This window comes from Pygocentrus nattereri, chromosome 10, assembly GCF_015220715.1.
Source record: "Pygocentrus nattereri isolate fPygNat1 chromosome 10, fPygNat1.pri, whole genome shotgun sequence".
Lineage (NCBI taxonomy): Eukaryota > Metazoa > Chordata > Actinopteri > Characiformes > Serrasalmidae > Pygocentrus > Pygocentrus nattereri.
In genome coordinates this window covers 29,201,726-29,221,038 of record NC_051220.1, presented here as the reverse complement: position 1 = coordinate 29,221,038, position 19,313 = coordinate 29,201,726, and the positions used below count along the sequence as shown (strand labels likewise).

General features: G+C 38.3%; 1 protein-coding gene across 2 annotated transcripts; it reads left to right on the top strand.

The window, feature by feature from the left end:
- The first annotated feature begins 334 nt into the window (after positions 1-334).
- On the top strand, positions 335-12,556 carry LOC108428601 (adhesion G-protein coupled receptor F3-like). Of its 2 annotated transcripts, none has more exons than XM_037541776.1 (19): positions 335-372; positions 495-547; positions 2,759-2,825; positions 3,412-3,424; positions 3,525-3,671; positions 3,978-4,088; positions 5,289-5,392; positions 7,499-7,557; positions 7,675-7,799; positions 8,216-8,431; positions 8,534-8,764; positions 8,876-9,022; positions 9,250-9,446; positions 9,873-10,058; positions 10,175-11,518; positions 11,623-11,664; positions 11,751-11,786; positions 11,870-11,950; positions 12,087-12,556. In XM_037541776.1, the coding sequence occupies exons 3-18, from the start codon at positions 2,775-2,777 to the stop codon at positions 11,930-11,932; spliced, it is 3,072 nt and encodes a 1,023-aa protein (XP_037397673.1). In that variant the 5' UTR covers positions 335-372; positions 495-547; positions 2,759-2,774; the 3' UTR covers positions 11,933-11,950; positions 12,087-12,556. The 2 variants fall into 2 exon arrangements, with proteins under 2 accessions (XP_037397673.1, XP_037397672.1); XM_037541775.1 differs by having other exon boundaries at positions 3,930-4,088.
- The last annotated feature ends 6,757 nt before the right edge of the window (positions 12,557-19,313 follow it).

Below are 19,313 nucleotides of genomic sequence, written 5' to 3'. Positions count from 1 at the left end.
GCATTTTGTTCATCTAGTTTTGCTAGTCCTATTTGTAGCTTGTTGGTCTTCACGACTTGTTAGATCAAATTTGCACCCCCTAAAAGTCGTAAATGTAAGTAAGCAGCTTTAACAGTGAAGTTGAAATTATAATCTGTGGATGGCTGAAAGTTATGTGCACTAAAGGGTAAATTACAGAATGATTTAGGCAGGACTTTGGAAGAATTTTTGGAAGTCAAATGAAGCCAAGCCAAATTCACCTGGTTGTTATGTGCTATTTAATGCAAATAGTTCTGTAGGGGATCTGGACAGCCAGACTCAGTTGGGTATTTAACATCCTACCCCCACCCATCTAATAAAGTGTCTGGCATTGGAGCATCTCAGCTCAGAAAGGTACAGTTAGCTTTTTGTTTGTGTGTAAATGAAGGAATTCTATACAGATTTCAAATATTTTCATACTTCATTCATTGGCTATGATTTAACAGCAAACTGATTGATATGTTTTTGGGGTTCAGATTATTTCTGTAGCAGAAAACAGCCTGACCAAAAAGGGGAGTCTTTGAGAAAGGTAAGACATTGTTCTGCACTATTGTGATTCTGGAATTTTAAAACAATGAAATATGTGGCTTGGCACAAGATTTACTGCAATATTAAAGGAAAGGGTTGAATGTATGCTGTCTCCCATTCATTCATCTGTCAGTGTCAGTGTTAGTGGGACAGAAGTCCGATTGCTCTGTGGGATGGAATATGTAAATCCACTCATTATGTGGCAACCAATTATCACTTGTTTATCTGTTCAGCCTCTTCGTACAAAAGTTTATTTTGCAATGTCCACAATGCTGTTAAGCAGTTTGTTTCATTTAGTCCCCAAACATGTGCATCCTCCGATTATCTTCCTCTCAACAACAGATAACAGATGTTCAGTGATATACTGCATGGGGAGGACTTTTGGTTGTAGCAATCAGATTTGTATCTGCTTTTAATTTGGCTTGGGTGTGCAAAGAAATGAAACTTGGATATAAATTAAAGTACTCAGTGTATAGCTTGTATAGCAGTATAGATTTACTATCCTTTGAAAGTAACACACAGCCGTTGTCTAAATAGCTGGCAACACAGGTGAGTACACCTCACAGTGAACATGTCCAAATTGCGCCCAATTGTGTTGTTGTCACTCCCTGGTGTCATGTGCCTTGTTAGAGTTACAAGGTTCCAGGTATGAAAGGGGAGCAGGGCTGTTAAATTTGGAGTTTTGGGTACAATTCACTCATATTGTCCACTGGATATTCAACATGGCACTTTATGGCAGAGAACTCTCTGAGGATGAGAGACATAGAATTGTTGCTCTCCACAAAGATGGCCTAGGCTATAAGAAGACTGCTACCACCCTGAAACTGAGCCATAGCATGGTGGCCAAGGTCATACGGCTGTTTTCCAGGACAGGTTCCACTCGGAACAGACCTTACCAGGATCAACCACAGAAGTTGAGTTTGTGTGTTCATCATCATATCAAGAAGTTGGCTTTAAAAAATAGACGCATGAGTGCTGCAGAGGTTGAAGAAGTTGGAGGTCAGCCTGTCAGTGCTCAGACCATATGCCGCACAATGTATCAACTCGGTCTGCATGGCTGTCATCCCAGAAGGAAGCCTCTCCTGAAGCTGACGCACAATAAAGCCTGGAAACAGTTTGCCGGAGACAAGCAGTCCAAGAATATGGATTACTGGAACCATATCCTGTGGTCTGACAAGACCAAGATAAACCTGTTTGGCTCAGACGGTGGCCAGCATGTCTAGTGGTGCCATGGTGAGGAGTACTAAGACAGCTGTCTCTTGCCTACAGTCAAGCATGGTGGTGGTAGCATCATGGTCTGGGGCTGCATGAGTGTTGCGGGCACTGGGGAGCTGCAGTTCATTGAGGGAAATATGAATTCCAACATATACTGTGACATTCTGAAGCAGAGCATGATCCCCTCCCTTCAGAAACTGCACCACAGAGCAGTTTTCCAACTCGATAATGACCCCAAACACACATCCAAGATGACAACTGCCTTGCTGAAGGTAAAAGTGAGGGACTGGCCAAGTATGTCTCAAGACCTAAACTCAACCTGTGGGGCATCCTCAAGCAAAAGGAGGAGAAGCGCAAGGTGTCTAACATCCACCAGCTCTGTGATGTCATCACATAGGAGTGGAAGAGGATTCCAGTAGCAACCTGTGCAGCTCTGGTGAATTCCATGCCCAAGAGGGTTAAGCACTGCTAGATAATAATGGTGGTCACACAAAATATTGACACTCTGAGCACAGTTTGGACATGTTCACTGTGAGGTGTACTCACTTGTGTTGCTAGCTATTTAGACATTAATGGCTGTGTTTTGACTTATTTTCAGAGGATGGTAAATCTATACTGCTATACAAGCTGTACACTGACTACTTTAAGTAATATCCACATTTAATTTCTATAGTGTTGTTCCATGAAAAGATATGATAAAATATTTGCAGAAGTGTGAGGGGTGTACTCACTTTTGCGATATATATAATTATTCTATTTAACATTTTTAAAGACCATTATAAAACACTTATTATGATCTTGATCATGATATGTGCTTGATCTCTGAAGATTCCCTCAATCAACTTCCATGCAATATAACTCATGTGTGTTTTAACCTAGCTTTAATCTTGTAATTTAATGCCTTTAATCAAGTTTACAAAGCTAAACTAGAATGGTGATTTTCATGATGTGTTTTTGATTTGTTTCCTTACATGAATAATACCTGTGCTCTTCTCAGAAAATCCTGCCTCAAAATGAAATCCTGTACAGAGTTTATTCTCATCTTGCTGGGATTGTTTATCAAGGTTAGTCTATTTTTCCAAAATTATCTGTAAGAGAGTCTGGTTATGCTTTGAGGAACTGCACAGCAATGCTAGAGATTGTGATTGAGTTCTTATTGGAAAGGAAGAATGGCTTCTCACCACAACATACAGATACCTGCTGAAATAATAGCACTTCATATGCCATTTCCACCTCAGACATTAAAGGTTCATGCAGTTGGAAGATTTATAAGAAACCCAGAGCGTGTATCATCTGCAGAATCACCTCATTTTAAACCCCCATTTGTTGTTGCCCAACTACAGAAATGTCTTCATTATTTTAATAATAATCTGTATTAGACATTTAGATGTTTGCATCTCTGAATAGTAGAGCTGAGCACTTGACCCTTTGAGTTACTTGAGCTACTCAACAGTGCTCCATGATCAAGTAGTTCTAACAGCTGCAGGGGTAAAGCAGGGATAATATATACCACATCACCGAACATGCATCTATAATCTTAACATATTTAACCAATGTTAATATTTTACACATACTGTCCATATATTTTTTGTTAACTTAAACCATGAAATGCACTTAATGTTGCTAATTACTGTATATTTTTATTTGTAGGCTTCTTCAGGAGGTAAATATTCTTTGGTTGTCACAGCATTAAGCACACAGCACCAAAGGAACTGTATATCTTTAAATTAACACTCTTTCATTGTTTTGTATGTTTGTGGCAGAAAATTCAACACAGGTTTACTACATTGAGGTTTACATAGAAGCAGAAGCATACAAGAATTTCATGGACCTGATTAGTACCCTGACTCTGGATGTCAATGAGTCAGTAAACAGCTCAGCAACAGTACAAAACATCAGCATTACAACAGGTAATTAAATGCTTCTAGAAAAGACAGATCATTATATTTTGACCAGGATCAAAAGACCAAATTTCAGAAAGAAAAAGAAGACTTAAACACAGAAATAAAACACATGTAGTTACATTTTTATATATTCCTCACATGAGAAATGTTTACTTTTTCCTATTAGATGACTTGAAAAATATAACGTATAATTTATGACTTTGCTGTTCACTTTGTAATAGTGTTTAAAGTTGAAAATGTATTGCTTCGCTCTTCTGACTGTAGAATGCAACATGCTGACCACAGGAATTGTGATCTGTAACTGCAATTCAGGCTACAGTTGGAGTGAGGAAGTGTGTCAGAACTACAGCCAGTGCTGCAACCAAAATGAGTGCATGTTTAATGATCCAAACCCCAGGGCTATGTGTCTCTCCATCAATAAAGGTAATACATGCTTGTGTACCATTGCTGTATTTAAATTGCAAGAATTGTAGTTAAACTCTTATTTCACAGTTAATTTTTTGTTTGGAAACAATTGTTAAGTTCTTACAGTGTTAGAAATGAAGGTACTATGCAGGTACATGATTCATTCATCAATGTACAAACAATGTAAATGTTCCCTCAAAGGTACAACAGTGGTAAAGGTCTGATTGTGTACCTTAAATAAGTTATTATAAAGAAGATATTTGTATGTTTTTATAAACAAATATTTTAAATCAGAACAATAAAATAAAAAGCCTGGAGATGAGACGGGGTGACTGGTGTCAATAAAGCTTAGAAAATATATTTTCAGTGGATTATCATACAATTATGTTCCCTGACTAAAGGTACTGAAATGTACCTCTGAAGTTACCACCACCGTGACAAGATGGGTATTGCCCCAGTGACAGTGTCATAGCTTTTTTTCTGAGAGTGTAAATTGCCCAATCAAAAATTGTTCAATCTGGATTTATTTTTCTCTGTGGTATCTAGGTAGATACAGATATGTCTCCCATTAGTTATGACTTCTGAACTGAAGGGCTAACAAACCAGATTAACCACCATTAACTACAATGTAGCGATGCAGAACTTGATGCTGATACATCAATGAAGGGAGACAAATTTTAGTTTTGCATTGAGTGCAATTTGTGTGGGTTGTATTAAACATGGCACGAGGGGCATCTTGTTGATAGCTGTAGGTACTACTAGGGTTCATTGTTAGCAGTCAGATTATTATCTTGAGTGAAAGACCTTCAGGAGACATTGCAGTTCTGCAAACTCATTAACTACTGCTAAATCTATGGAATTGATTAGCTCTGTGCCAAGGGCTGACATGGCACTGTCCAGGTGACTCAGTCACTTAAGCAACAGTAATAATCCTTTCATTTGATACTCACTTAACATCAGTAAGGGTGATACGTTCCCAGGAACCAGTAGCAGCTCATAGTCAGCTTGTGACCGAGTCACAACCTGAGCTAATGTTATTGGCCACAGCTAATAAAAGACAGGGTAGGGTGGTAAATGTTTGGCACTGTTACTTGGCAGAGCTGTACTGGGAAAAAGGAAAAAGATGTCTGGCTGTCACATCATGTCATTGCATCTCAATCTGCATAGGTGTACAAGAAATATCCACTGAGGTACAAATCTTTATCTGTTTTTCTCCAGTTTTTGTCAATGGATCATTTACTCTTGATGAGTCATTCAACCTTTCCCTTAACGATCCTGGAAGTCAACAATATAAAGAGTTTGTCCAGACATACACTAGTCAGGTGTGTATTACACTACAAACATCAAACACAAAATTGAACAGAAATCACTATTTCTACTGTGTGATTTTAGTCTAATACTGCTGCCATCCTGTCTGTAAAATAATAAGCTAAATATAAAGAGCAGGAGGTCAGACTGCATCCCTGTCTCTGGCCCTTTGTTACTGACAAAAATGTTCAATCACATATTTTAATAAAATAAACATATTTAAGGTATAGGGTTTAATTTAAAGTCTGAAATGTGTTTTTGCTATCAAATCAATATGATAGAATAATGAAGCTATGTCCTTCAGCCTTTTTTAAAACTATATATACATGGGTTATCTCTGTAGTCCCTAAAGTAGTCCCTAAAATGCTAATATTGCAGTGACACAATCTACAACTTTTACACTGGCCTGTATTTAATAGGCCCTCAACAATATAGGCCTAATTAATCTAGTATAAATAAGAAATTCAATGAACAATATTCAAGTTAACTAAATTGAAATCGATATGCTTTCAGTCAGTTACTGTTATTATGTAATTATCCTTAAACTTGCAATCTTTCACTTTTTCTAATGAGCATCAAGTTATTCTGTGCTACTGGATTAACATTCAAACAGGAAGATCATTATCAAAAATGCTTTCTCAATTTTAAAAACTCTTCAAAGCAGATAATTTATAAAGCAACTACACTATATTTCCAAAAGTATTCAGTCATCTGCCTTCATATGCATATGAACTTGCATGACATACCATTCTTAATCTATAGGGTTTAATATGACGTCGACCCACCCTTTGTAGCTATAACAGCTTCAACTCTTCTGGGAAGGCTTTTCGCAAGGTTTAGGAGTGTGTTTATGGGAATATTTGACCATTCTCCCAGAAGTGCATTTGTGAGGTCAGACATTGATGTTGGACGAGAAGGCCTGGCTTGCAGTCTCTGCTCTAATTCATCCCAAAGGTGTTCTACCGGGTTGAGGTCAGGACTCTGTGCAGGCCAGTCAAGTTCTTCCACACCAAACTCGCTCATCCATGTCTTTATGGATCTTTGTTTCGTGCACTGGTGCGCAGTCATGCTGCAACAGGAAGTGGCCATCCCCAAACTGTTCCCACAAAGTCCCAAAATCTCTTGGTCTGCTGTAGCATTAAGAGTTGCTTTCAATGGAACTAAGGGGCTGAGCGTACCTCATGAAAAACAACCCACACCATAATCTCCCCTCCACCAAACATTACACTTGGCACAATGCAGTCAGACAAGTACCGTTCTCCTGGGAACTACCAAACCCAGACTCATCCATCAGATTGCCAGGCAGAGAAGTGTGATTCATCACTCCAGAGAACACATTTCCACTGCTCTAGAGTCCAGTGGTGTCATACTTTACACCATATGACACTTTGCATTGCGCTTGGTGATGTAAGGCTTAGATGCTTGGCCATGGAAACCCGTTCCATGAAGCTCTCTATGTACTGAGCTAATCTGAAGGCCACACGAAGTTTGGCAACCTCTGCACACTATGAGCCTCAGCATCCGCTCACCCTGCTCTGTCATTTTATATGGCCTACAACTTCAGGGCTGAGTTGCTGTCGTTCCCAATTGCTTCCACTTTGTTATAACACCACTGACAGTTGACTGTGGAATATTTTGTAGTGATGAAATTTCACCACTGGACTGCACAGGTGGTATCCTAACACGGAACCACGCAGGAATTCACCGAGCTCCTGAGAGTGACCCATTCTTTCACAATTTTTTGTAGAAGCAATCTACATGCCTAGGTGCTTGGTTTTATACACCTGTGCCCATGCAAGTGATCGTAACAGGGATGCAACAAAGTTTTCTTCTAACTTTTTAATAACAAAATTGAAGACAATCTCAGTCTTCTGGCTCTGAATCAGTGCATTCTGGTGTCACTAACTGAGGTTTATAAGTTCAGAAGCATGTGAAAAAGGCTCACTTTGGCAGGCATGTCAGACTAGAACTGCAGAGCAAAACATAGTAAAGCCTGAATTCAGGACTGTTTATAAAAGTTTTAAATTACTATCATGATGTCAAAGAGCAAACACCATAATATCATATAATATATTTAATATAATATGACATGCTTAACTTAATAATTGAATCTCTTTTAGTTGGAATCTGTTTACAGTACTTTGGGCTGGTTTGACTCACTGATGATCACAAGACTCAGGTAGTAAACAATGAACAGTGGTGTTATTGAATGTGAGTGCATAAAAAAAAATATTAGTAACAGTTAATGATCACAGATAGTATCATATAAAAAGTAATTAAAAAATTCTTCTTTAAGAAAGGGCAGTGTAATTGCAGACTTTGTGATGCTACTAACTACTCCATTTGAAGTGGCTCAGTTTGAGCGAATAACAACTCAACTGGAAAAGAACAACCGTGCTACATTCAACCTCACAGTAACAGGTAATATTTTAATATTTAATGGTTGCACTTAAATGGATAATGTAGCCAGATTATGAAAATCTTCTTCTGATATCTTTGGGTATGCATGTTTAAAATGTGTTTTGTAGCTCCTAGCTAATGGTAGTTTGGTAGCTGTCTAGCCAAGACTATATATGCATTCTGACTAATTTTGGTGTTCAAGTATCAGCAATCTAGGTGAAAGAAAAGAAAATTGGCCTTAGTCAGATGTTGATGCACAGTAGTCTTTACTCACAAGCAAGGCAAACTAGTGAACTGCCAGAGAAAAATATGATCATGCTCTACTCCTGTCAAATAAAGCTCTCACAATCACAATGTCCCTGGAAAATTGTGTTTCATTGATTTATTTGTTTAAATCACACCCTGAATCATTGAATCTTCCTCTCTGGGGCTTACAGGAATCACCAGTATACCACAAATCCAGCAACCAATTCCCTATAATAATGATGTCAGTATCACATGTTGTAAACCAGAGAAACTAAGTAAACCCATGTGGTCATTCCAAAAAAATGCACAACCATCACAGAACATTACAAATGGAACTGAGGCTACTGTGATTTCTAGCTCACAACACAGCACAGTGTACATTAGTAAAACTACAGAAGTCTGGAAAGGTATGTTACTGAAAACTAGTGTTTGTGATGATATAGTGCATTTAACAGTTTTATTTTTATTACATTTATTTGGTTGATACATTGTTTTCTATTTAAATCCAGGGACATTTACATGTGACTACAAGTCTGACCAGTCTGACTCTATAAGGTATAGAGCCAGTCTGTATTTGGACATAGCACTTTTGCCCCAAATCCTTATCATCAGTGATCCCCAATTTCCAAGCTGTATAGGCCAAACCAAACTTGACGTTACAGTTCAGTGTATAATCACTAACACTACAGAGAACTATTCAGTGAACTGGATAGGACGTGAGCCTGTAAATAATAAACCAGGTAAGAATAATTTCCTCTCACAACCAGATGCATACAATCAATGCTGCTAAAATATTTTACATTTAATATTTTTAGCACTTTTTATTGCATTTATGTTTAATATGTTTAAAGACCCTCTACAGAATGGACTGATCTCTTATCAAACCCATGTTGCCAACCCTTGTGCAGAATCTTTGGAATGGGTTAATGTTACATGTGTATTTGTAAACAGACTAAATCAGACAGCAAACACCACTTTGTATATTCCTGTCATTCAGAGTAAGTGTTTTGTTATTGTTTTTGTTTAAAATAACAAATACAATGGCATTAATATTAATATAAAATTAGCATATGTAAACTTTGGTTCATCTTTTTATATATATAGAGCTAGAAACATAGACTGTTAGGCCTTTACACAGTTCATTTACTGAAGTATTGATAACAGTTCTTTAGCCAGGAAATACACTTGTATATTATATAAAATGTTATATGTTTTTTTGGACCAGAAAGCTCAACTGTTTGCAAACCAGATAATGGATGGCCTCAGGCAAAGGCTAATTTCACTGCTGTCAAGTTCTGTGACCCTACTACTGTTGGTCTACAAAAGAGAAGCTGCACAGGATATGGCCTCAGTGGAAACTGGGGGAACGTTATCTCTGAGTGTGTGAACCGAAACCTCAGGGACATTTTAAATGATGTTATGGTATTAGTTTTTTCACAATATCTCTATTTATGTGTAACAAATTTAATAAATTCAATCTGGCATTACAGTCACTGGGACCCACTTCTCAGGCCAGTTTTTGTACTTGACTTGTGCAAAATTCTTTGGGACAAAAATCAGCAAGGAACAAAAACATATATACCACCCAAAAAAGAGATTATTAATTTTGGCTTTGTAATGTTTACATGCACAAGTAGTGCTAGACTGAAAATCTGAATTAAAAGTTTATTTTATGAGTTTTTAAGTATGAATTTGTGTAAAATATTGCTATGTAGCCCATTTAGTTTACTTAGCACCACATGAAGAAGTTTTTAATTGAACTTGCTAGCCTTTTTCTACAGAACAGTCTGCCCCTGTTGTTCAGAACTTTAATCATGTACATCTCTGCTTCTCAACAACAAATAACAGGACCTTCAAAGAGGACTTGGGATTGTTGTAAACAATGCAGACAAGATATTTAGCCGATTAAAGCAGTCAACTGAACAGAAAAGCATTAACACTTTTCCAAATGTTAATGAATCTGTGGAAGTTCTGTATGTCATGCAAAACGTATCTAAAATACAGAAGTCTCAATGGAATGATACAGTTTTCCCTGTAAGTACTGATGATTCTTTTCCTATTCAAATAGTGTTTTTAAAATATATGCTAAAGACAGACTGTAAAAATTACATTAAACTCCCAGTAAAATTAATATCATTATATTTTGTCAGTTTCAGGATTTCTTGTCATCGTCAAGCAATCTTTTGAATGGCAGTCTAAATGACAGCTGGAGGCCTGTGGGAAATGTTGGGAATTTGGCTCTTAAATATTTGAGGGCTGTAGAAGGCATCATAGATCAAACAAATCTAATAACTGCACCTATGACTGACATGTCCCAGCTCCAACAAGACAACGTACAAATATTAATATATAGCAAATCTGACCCTTCGACCCCACAAACATTCAGTAGTGATTTTGGTGTCAGTGTCACTGAGATCTCATCCAACATCTCTGTGCAAACTGCATTTAAGAATCTTGGTAGCAAGTTCCCCAGTACTCTGAACAATATAGAAACTGTTCCAAGTGAAACTGTATTATCAGTCATTGGTGACAAAAAGACGAAGATCTCAGTGGAGTATAACCAAGAGAGACTCCCAAACCATGAAATGTACTGTGTGTATTGGGATGATATAAACTCTGAGTGGTCTGAAGAGGGCTGTAAATGGGGTGGTGTGTCCAAACAGATTGTCTGTACATGCAACCATTTGTCTGCATTTACAATTCTGATGGCTAAACATCCGATCGAGTTAAAGTACATGGAAGAGCTGACTTACACAGGTTTAGGTTTCTCGATCGTTTCCCTCACTCTGTGTTTAGTAATTGAGTTTTTGGTGTGGAATGCAGTGGTAAAGACAAACATTGCACACTTCAGGCACACTGTCTTAGTCAATATTGCAGTTTGTTTGTTAATAGCACACTGTAGTTTTCTCGCAGCCCCTGGTCCATCTGCAAGCCCTCCCTATTGGTGTTTGCCTCTTACTCTTATGAAGCATTTTTGCTTCCTAGCTGCATTTTTCTGGATGCTGTGCCTGAGTTTGGGGCTCCTGCACCAAGTAATATTTGTTTTTGTTCACTTGAGGAAAAAGGTATATCTGGGATTGTGTTTGTTTCTTGGCTATATCTGTCCTTTAGCCATTGTAATAGTCACTTTCATCACTTATGACAATGGCAGACCAGGATCATACTATTCTGGTGAAACCTGCTGGCTGATATATGAGGCTGCGTTGAAGGGGTCGATCCATGCCTTCCTTTTTCCTGTTTTTATAATTGTGTTTGTGAACATGTTCACCATGGTTGTGGTCATCAGCAGAATCTTAAAATCCACTTTATTGGAAGTAAGCAGTCATGATGATGCAAAGGAGGTTGCACGAAGCATTGTTAAAACAATTGTTCTCCTCACCCCTACTGTTGGAATTACCTGGATTTTGGGGCTGTTTGTGCTAATGCTTGACCTCACAACAACACCTTATGCCCAAATTGTGAATTACGCCTTTACTTTTTTCAATTCATTTCAGGTATGAATCAATCCAACAATATATTATATGTATCATAAGATTACACATGCATTTCTAGCTTAAACAAATAAATACAATGAATCTCTCACTCAATTTTCATGTAGGGCTTCTTCATACTCCTTACGGGATGTTTTGGAGAGAAAAAAGTAAGTTACTTATTGAATAGAATTAGTATATATGTATAATACATAGTCTATTTAAAACAAGTGACTGAATCCTATTTTCTCTAAAGGTTCGCAATGCACTGCTTAAGCGCTTTAGACAACAGGTACGTCAAAGTGGAAACATTTTATACACAGTTAGACAAGCTGTCAGAAATACTTAGCTTAACTGACAAAATTATCATTTCAGCATTCAGTGAAGTGTAAAAGTGAGAGCTCAACAGGACTTACATCACCAACTAATAAGACATAACTGGATTGCTTTGAAGAGGTATGTTTGTTTTTATTATAATATACTATGTATTCCTGAGCATTTGAGAGCACCGATAGTTCATTTATCACTTAATTTTTTAAATCAATTGTAAACTCAACACTTTAAATGGTTTATAAACTCTTTTTTTTCTTAGGATAAATCACAAGATCTCTCCATACTGAAAGCTGTTTCATATATCCAAGAGATTTACTTGCCTGTGTGAGCACATAACTCTGAACCAGTTTGGTTATTGTTTATCACATATTTTTAAAATACTGATTTTTCTGTAATACAGCATGGCTTGTTATCGGTGAATCTGGTATTTTATTGTTTTTCACATTCTTTAAAATTCTTTAGAGGGTCATTGTCTTGTATCTGTAGTAACTTTTTTTCAGAAGTGAACTAACAATGTAAGTGAACATGCATGTTATGAATTTAAAGAAATGTGGAGGGCAGAATTACGGGTTACAGCTCCTAAATCAGCAAAACATGGCTTCAATGTGCAGCACATATACTGTGCTAAAATTATGATTTTTGACATTACAAAATCATTTTTATCATGTTTTGGTTGGTGTGGAAAATATCTTGAATATGCTGAACAATGTTTTTTTTCATTTAGTAATTAAAACACTGCAATTCCAACAAAGTCTGTCAGATTTTTTTTTAAAGTAGTTTAATTGTAATCACTGACAATCAGTGACAGCTGCACTCAACTGCACTCCTCACTGAATGTATGCAAGAGCTAGTAGCACATTATATTTGAAAGACAGCCTACTTTTTAAGAAACTGAAGTCTTAAGCATATTAAGCAGTCCTGGTTAGCAGTGGTTAAAATGACCTGCTTTTATCTAAGTTTGACTTTAAATTACATCACGGGTATCGGACCTTTTTATAACATGACAGCTTCTAATTACTCCCCCTTTTTTATTAACGACAGACTTGATGATACTTCTTGTTTAGTTTATAATCTGAAGTTTTTTCATACTTTTTCTCTTAAATATATCTTTTTATCTTTTTCTGTTCACTTCATTTTACTTTTATTGTACAAGCCTTTTTTTAAAGATGAAAACATTGCACTTATAACGGGGAGCGAGGAGGTGGACACATATGCGGAGATGAGCGAGATTTATTATGAGCAAATCCAGGGTCATAGTCCAAATGGTCCAGGGTCATAGAGCCAACACGGATTGATCGGTGGACAGACATGACAGACATGACAGGCAAACCAGAATCCAACAGAACAAGCAGAGCAGAACAAACATGACATCCAACACAGGGCTTAAATATGACAACGGGAAGACCAGGGACAGGTGAAAACTTTCAGGGGCGGAGTCACAAAACAAGGGGCAGGACTATGGATACCAAAAGAAAGAAGCACGTGGACTATACCAAAACACAAACACGTACAGGACTGGGATTGGCCAATTGTGACAGCACTGCATGTTGTCAACAACTATTAGGAGCGAGGTGACCAGGAGGTGACCAGACTGGTGTCATGGTGTGATGATAACAACCTCATCCTCAACACGGACAAGACAAAGGAGCTGATAGTGGACATGAGGAAGGAGAGGAGACCTCATCGGCCACATTTCATCCGGGAGCTCGAGGTGGAGAGGGTGAGCAGCTTTAAATACCTGGGTGTCCACATCAGTGAAGACCTCACATGGTCACTGAACACCAAGCAGCTAGTCAGAAAGGCTCAACAGCGGCTGTATTTCCTGCGGAGGCTGAGGAAGTTTGGGATGTCTCCGGTGATCCTCAGCAACTTCTACAACTGTGTCATTGAGAGCCTCCTGACCAGCTGCATCACCGTGTGGTACGGCAGCTTGACCGTGATGGATCGTAAATGCCTACAGAGAGTGGTGAAGACTGCAGAGAAGATCACCAATTCTCTGCAGAACATTTACAACCATAGAGTCCAAAGGAAGGCTGCCTACATCATCAAACCACCCACCCCCAGCACGGTCTGTTCAAACCTCTGCCCTCAGGCCGGAGGTATAGGAGCATGATGTGCAAGAACTCCAGACTAAAGAACTTCTTCCCCACCGCAATCAGAGTTCTGAATCAGTTCTGCCAAACTTAGGTACAGACATGTGATGTGTATCCCACTGGTAAAGAACTCTTTCCTCAGGAATAACCTGCACCTACTGCCACTTTACTGTAGCACATGTTTACAATTGCACTATTGCATTTTACAACTCATTTCTGCTGCAGATAATCATGTTCCCGGCAAGGCACAGCACTAACCATCCATACCACTGTAATTTATACATTGCGTTATTTCTTGATTAATATATATGGTTGTATATATACTCTTTTTGTATTTTTTTTAATGTTATATTTGGCATTCTTAGCAAGGAGCAAAGTAAGCTTTTCATTGTATATAAGGAAACCTGTTTCCTCTGTACAAATGACAATAAACACTTAGAACTTGAACTGAACTTAAACTTTGTTTAGTAGCTTGTTGCAATGAAAAAAGACTCAGTCTAGGTGTTTTCATTATAAACTTTCCTTAAATTGTATTTATTCATTATTTTTATATTCATTATATTTATATTTACATTTCTGAATGGCCTTCTCCTGCATTTTTAAATTTTATTTTATTATATGTCTGTACTTTGGATGTGCATGCTAGCAAGGTCACTCTAAAATCTGTAACAGACTTCCTTGATACCGTACACTCCTGAATCCTGTAGCTCAAAGCTGCTTTGGCAGGTGTTTGGAGCTGCTTCTTTTGTCTCATTCCAATATTAAGACAGATGGCTAGATGGCGTAACAAAATCAGTTTCCAAAAATGGAGCTGGGTCAGCAAAAGTTTGGGGTTTTGGATGCTGCCACTGAATGTTTGAACTCACCAGGTAAATGTGCTTGACATGCTGTTATAAATGAATGCTGCTTTCACTAAATAAATGGTTAGTAAGGTAAGCCATACTTTGCCGTTACAGCAAGATTTACACATTACTTGGTGTCAGAAGTGAGTACTCAGACCAAATTTGCACAAAGAACAAAAGAGAACTGAAAAGAGCCTGGCAAGAATGGCTGATCTTACCTTAGGCTAGTCTTACCTAAAGAGCAGTTCAGTGAAATCTGCACTCCTCTAATGAATGTCACTACAGAACGACACAGATTCAACACAAGATTCCAGAGACCAGGTGAGCCTACTGAATCTTAGGTCAGTGACCTTACACATTAAAGCAAAAGCTGCAACTTCAGTGGTATAAAAGAGGAACTTATTCAAACTAGACTCAAATAATGACTAAGGAAAATTCTGCTGTGTGATCCTAAACTAACCTTAGCTAAGACTAGCAACCTGCCAGATTTACACATTAGAAGCAATAATAAAATAATAATAATAATAAAACTCACACCACAACAGCAGACACACTACTGTTGATAGTGTATGTCTGGCATCAGTGTAAAAACCCAAAGAAAGTCAGAAGCAAATATTTTCACTTGAAACTGCTACATTGTAGATGTAGCCAACAGCTAAAAGACAATTCTTTCTGTTTGATGTTGTGATGCTATGGCAAAACATTCCATTAAAATAGGTTAGAAAAACGAACTACAGAATTGTTGAAATCCACTGTACCAAAGATCGACCCTGCAGCAAAATGATCTCATACAATACATTCAAACTTGTAAGTCAAGGTGAGCAACTCTACAATTAATTTATTTCAAAGTTAACTGAATATGAAATAAACAGCAATGAAATAAACACTCAGAATGAGTAAATCATACAATTTGCAGTTCCATGTGTTATTAAGAGATGCACAACCATTACTAGGCCTGCTAGTAATACTGCTAGACTTCTTATGTATAGGACTCATAATGCTACACAAAGATTTTAATCAGCTTGACACAAATAACCAGCCTGATTTCTCAAACAAAATCCATGTCAAATATAGCAAAGCTTTTAAACAGATGAAGTAAGAAAGCTTCTTGTAACATACTTGATTAAAATAGACGCCACAGTGTAACCAGTTGTATGGCAAGCGACAAATCACAAATGAAGTACAAAACAAAGTCAAAGCAGACTGTCTAAGAATGACAGGTCTAGATATCATCACTCATGCATCTCAATAAACCAAATGAGCCTCTTCCAAAGTGGCAATGCACAAATTATTTCTGACCAAATGCAAACCAAATTTGCATAGACTTGGTCCTGAAAAGACCACAGTGACACTGAGGTGTTCAAAAACTCCAGCAGCACTGCTGTGTCTGATCCACTCGTACCAGCGCAACACACACACTAACACGCCACCACCACACCAGTGTCACTGTAGTGTGAGAATGATCCACCACCCAAATAAATATACAACTACTTCATATGTGGTGGTTTTGTGAGGGGCCTAACCATTGAAGAAGAGAGTAAAGAGGGGCTAACAAAGTATGCAGAGAAACAGATGGACTACAGTCTGTAACTGTAGAACTACAAAGTGCTCCTATATAGTAAGTGGGGCTGATAGAATGGACAAAGAGAGTAGGCACAAGGAAGTGGCTGGTATGTGTATACTGATAACATAGGTAACAATGGCAACATTATAAGAGAGTAGCAGAGACACACACACCACAGTGTTTACAGCCCCAGCTCCTTACCCACTGGTTAAGCTGTGTCCTTCTAGAACATTTGGTTTCCCAAATGTTTTACCTCAGGCATTGAACTTATCGCTGTTTAACCCCTCTTGCTCCTTATACATGTGTATATTGCCATGATGTAAAATATTTAGACTTATAAAATGAATCCATCTTAAGAGGACATGTACACACTATTTGTTAAAGAATCATCAGCCCTTTATGCTAAAACTCTCCACAGGGGGGAGCTATCAGCACTGAAGCTTTGGTGGGTATAATTTACATCATGAAGGTAGGTTGTAGCTTTTTTTAACAGTTTATTAATGTCAGAAATACAAAGGGTGGCCTTTAACTTTTGCATAGTAGTGTATATTTTAGCATGCAAGATCTACTTGCCTTTTCCCCATTTGTTTTTTGTTTTAATTTTCTTCAAATAGTATATACTTCATTCATGTATTCATTAATTCTCACAAGCACTAGAAATAATTCTTATGCAGGTTGTTAATGAAAAGTGAGTTTACATAAATGTTGTCAGATATCTTCCAGGTCAAATAATATTGACTGTTCAACATCACAACAACAATGCTCAACAATATTAATGCTAATTTGCATATTAATTATATAAATATGCTAAATGTAAAATGTATAGAAACAGATACTAGAAAGAAACAGAAGGAAAAGCACCCCCCCACACTTCTATACTATTGAGGAAACTTAAACTCACGGTAAGACGTTCTTGTGCTTGTAGAGTGAAAAGTGCTTTGTACCTTGAGTGTTCTTTGTAGCTGCATTCTTCCTGCACTTTTGCTTAGACCAGGCCACTACAACCACAGTGACCTCCCCTGTAACATGACCAGCAAAAACCGCAACCATCCCACTCAACCCCTGGGCACAGACTACCTTGCTATTGTGGTGTCCGCCATAGGCTCTGCAATTTAAATGCTACTCAGGGGCATGTGTTTCCCCTCTCCGCTAAGAAAGGACATTTGTTGTTGTTAATGTTGTTGTTACTGGGGTTAAGATGTGTGTATTTGTTATTTGTGCTTTATTGTGTTGATCTGTGAGATAGATAATGTGAGTGTTAGTGTCTACCATGGAAAGTAGATGTACGGCTAGAAGTGACCTGCCTGCAATTCCACTGCTATTAAGTAGCACTAAGCTGTTGTCAGGTAAAGCATTGGACAGGAAACAGCTGACTGCCCTCACTGATACTGTCTTGTCAGTGTTGCTGCTATGTCCAGGTGGCACCCCTGAAAAGTGGAAAGTAATGACCACCCAACTCAACTCCATTCCTGGCGGCCGAGTCGAGTACACAAGTCCTGGCTTGTGCCTATGCAGAACAAGTGAGGCTGATCGCAGTGGGAGGCAGCGGACCCGAGGGCAAGTGTCAAGACAACGCAAACAAGCAGCACCCTCACCAGTGTTGATGGTGCCAGGGATGGCAGAGATAGTGGGAGGCAGCAAAAAGGAGTGCCATTACTGCTGTCACTTTCCCCAGTAGCATTGGACTTGATGTGGTGAGCTGAGAGGACTTCCGGTGCTCAGGAAAAGGATGCAGAGCTCACGTGTACCAACAGAGAGGACACCTGTGGAGCTGCAGTTCACCTGCCCTCTAGGCTCAGAAGAGAACAGCACATCCGGAGCAGAGTAAACAGAGGAGCCATTGTGCCAAAGACACAGCCCCAGGAGAGGACAGGGGGTGCTCACAGCCTATGGAGTGGGCACCCTGTGGCACTTGTGCTGGTTGGGACCCCACACACCAGTTGAATGGAGCTCAGGATGTGGCATGCAAAGCTGCGTCTTCATGCACCTCCCCTCTCCATACACTTAACATTTTAACTTGTGTCTGTTTTTTTAGGGTGTGTGCTTTATTGCGTTGGGCTGTGGGTTAGTTAGAGTGGGTGTTAGTATCTGCCATGGAGAGATGACATAAGGCTAGAAGTGACCTGATTGCTATCCTGCTGTTACTTAGCAGTGCTGGGCTGGGGTTTTCCCTTGCTGCCTGCTCAATAAAGGAGCATTGTCCTGTAAGCGCAATGTTTCTAGCATTTTTTTCTATGTTGACACTGCACCATAGTAGTTACTGAGTGGACGCATAGTTTTAAACAATACATATGGTTTAATGGTTTAATACATGAGACAGTCGAAGACTCTTTAACTTGGCTGAGAACTGGAGTGACTGCTATCTAGTTCATTAGTCAGTGCATAACAGAACAGTAACATTAAGGTAGCCATCTGTAGTCTTAGTATACAAGAACTAATTAACTTATCCCTTCTGCACTGCCATGAAATGTAACGGTTGTCAATGTGTTTTTAGCTCAATCAGTGGAGAGAATAATGAAACTCTGACTCAGAAACTCGTTATCAACTTTAGTTAGAAAAAAAAAAATAATCTGACAGACTTATCCAGTGCTACATGGAGTATTAGTATTAACTTAGTGTAATCAAAGCTAGTTACATAATTCTCCATAAATACACTGTAAGGATAATAAATGTAATTTTATTTCTGTGCAGTATGACACAGTATTTACTTTAGTTTCTGTTTCTTTTAGTTTACAACTAGGGTTAGATGGCAGATAATACATAAATATTCTCAATGTCTATTCAAAAATTTGTAATAGTGCACTTGAAATCATGGCATCTGGAAGGCAGACATTTATTTGCAAGTTAAATAAATTGCAGAGTGAATTGGTGAAGGCATTGGAGGACACTTTTGAAAGTCAAATGAAGTTAACACTACGTGACTGTTAAGATGAGCACAGTGTACCTGATTGTTGTGATAGTTCATGAACATTGGTCTGTATGGCATC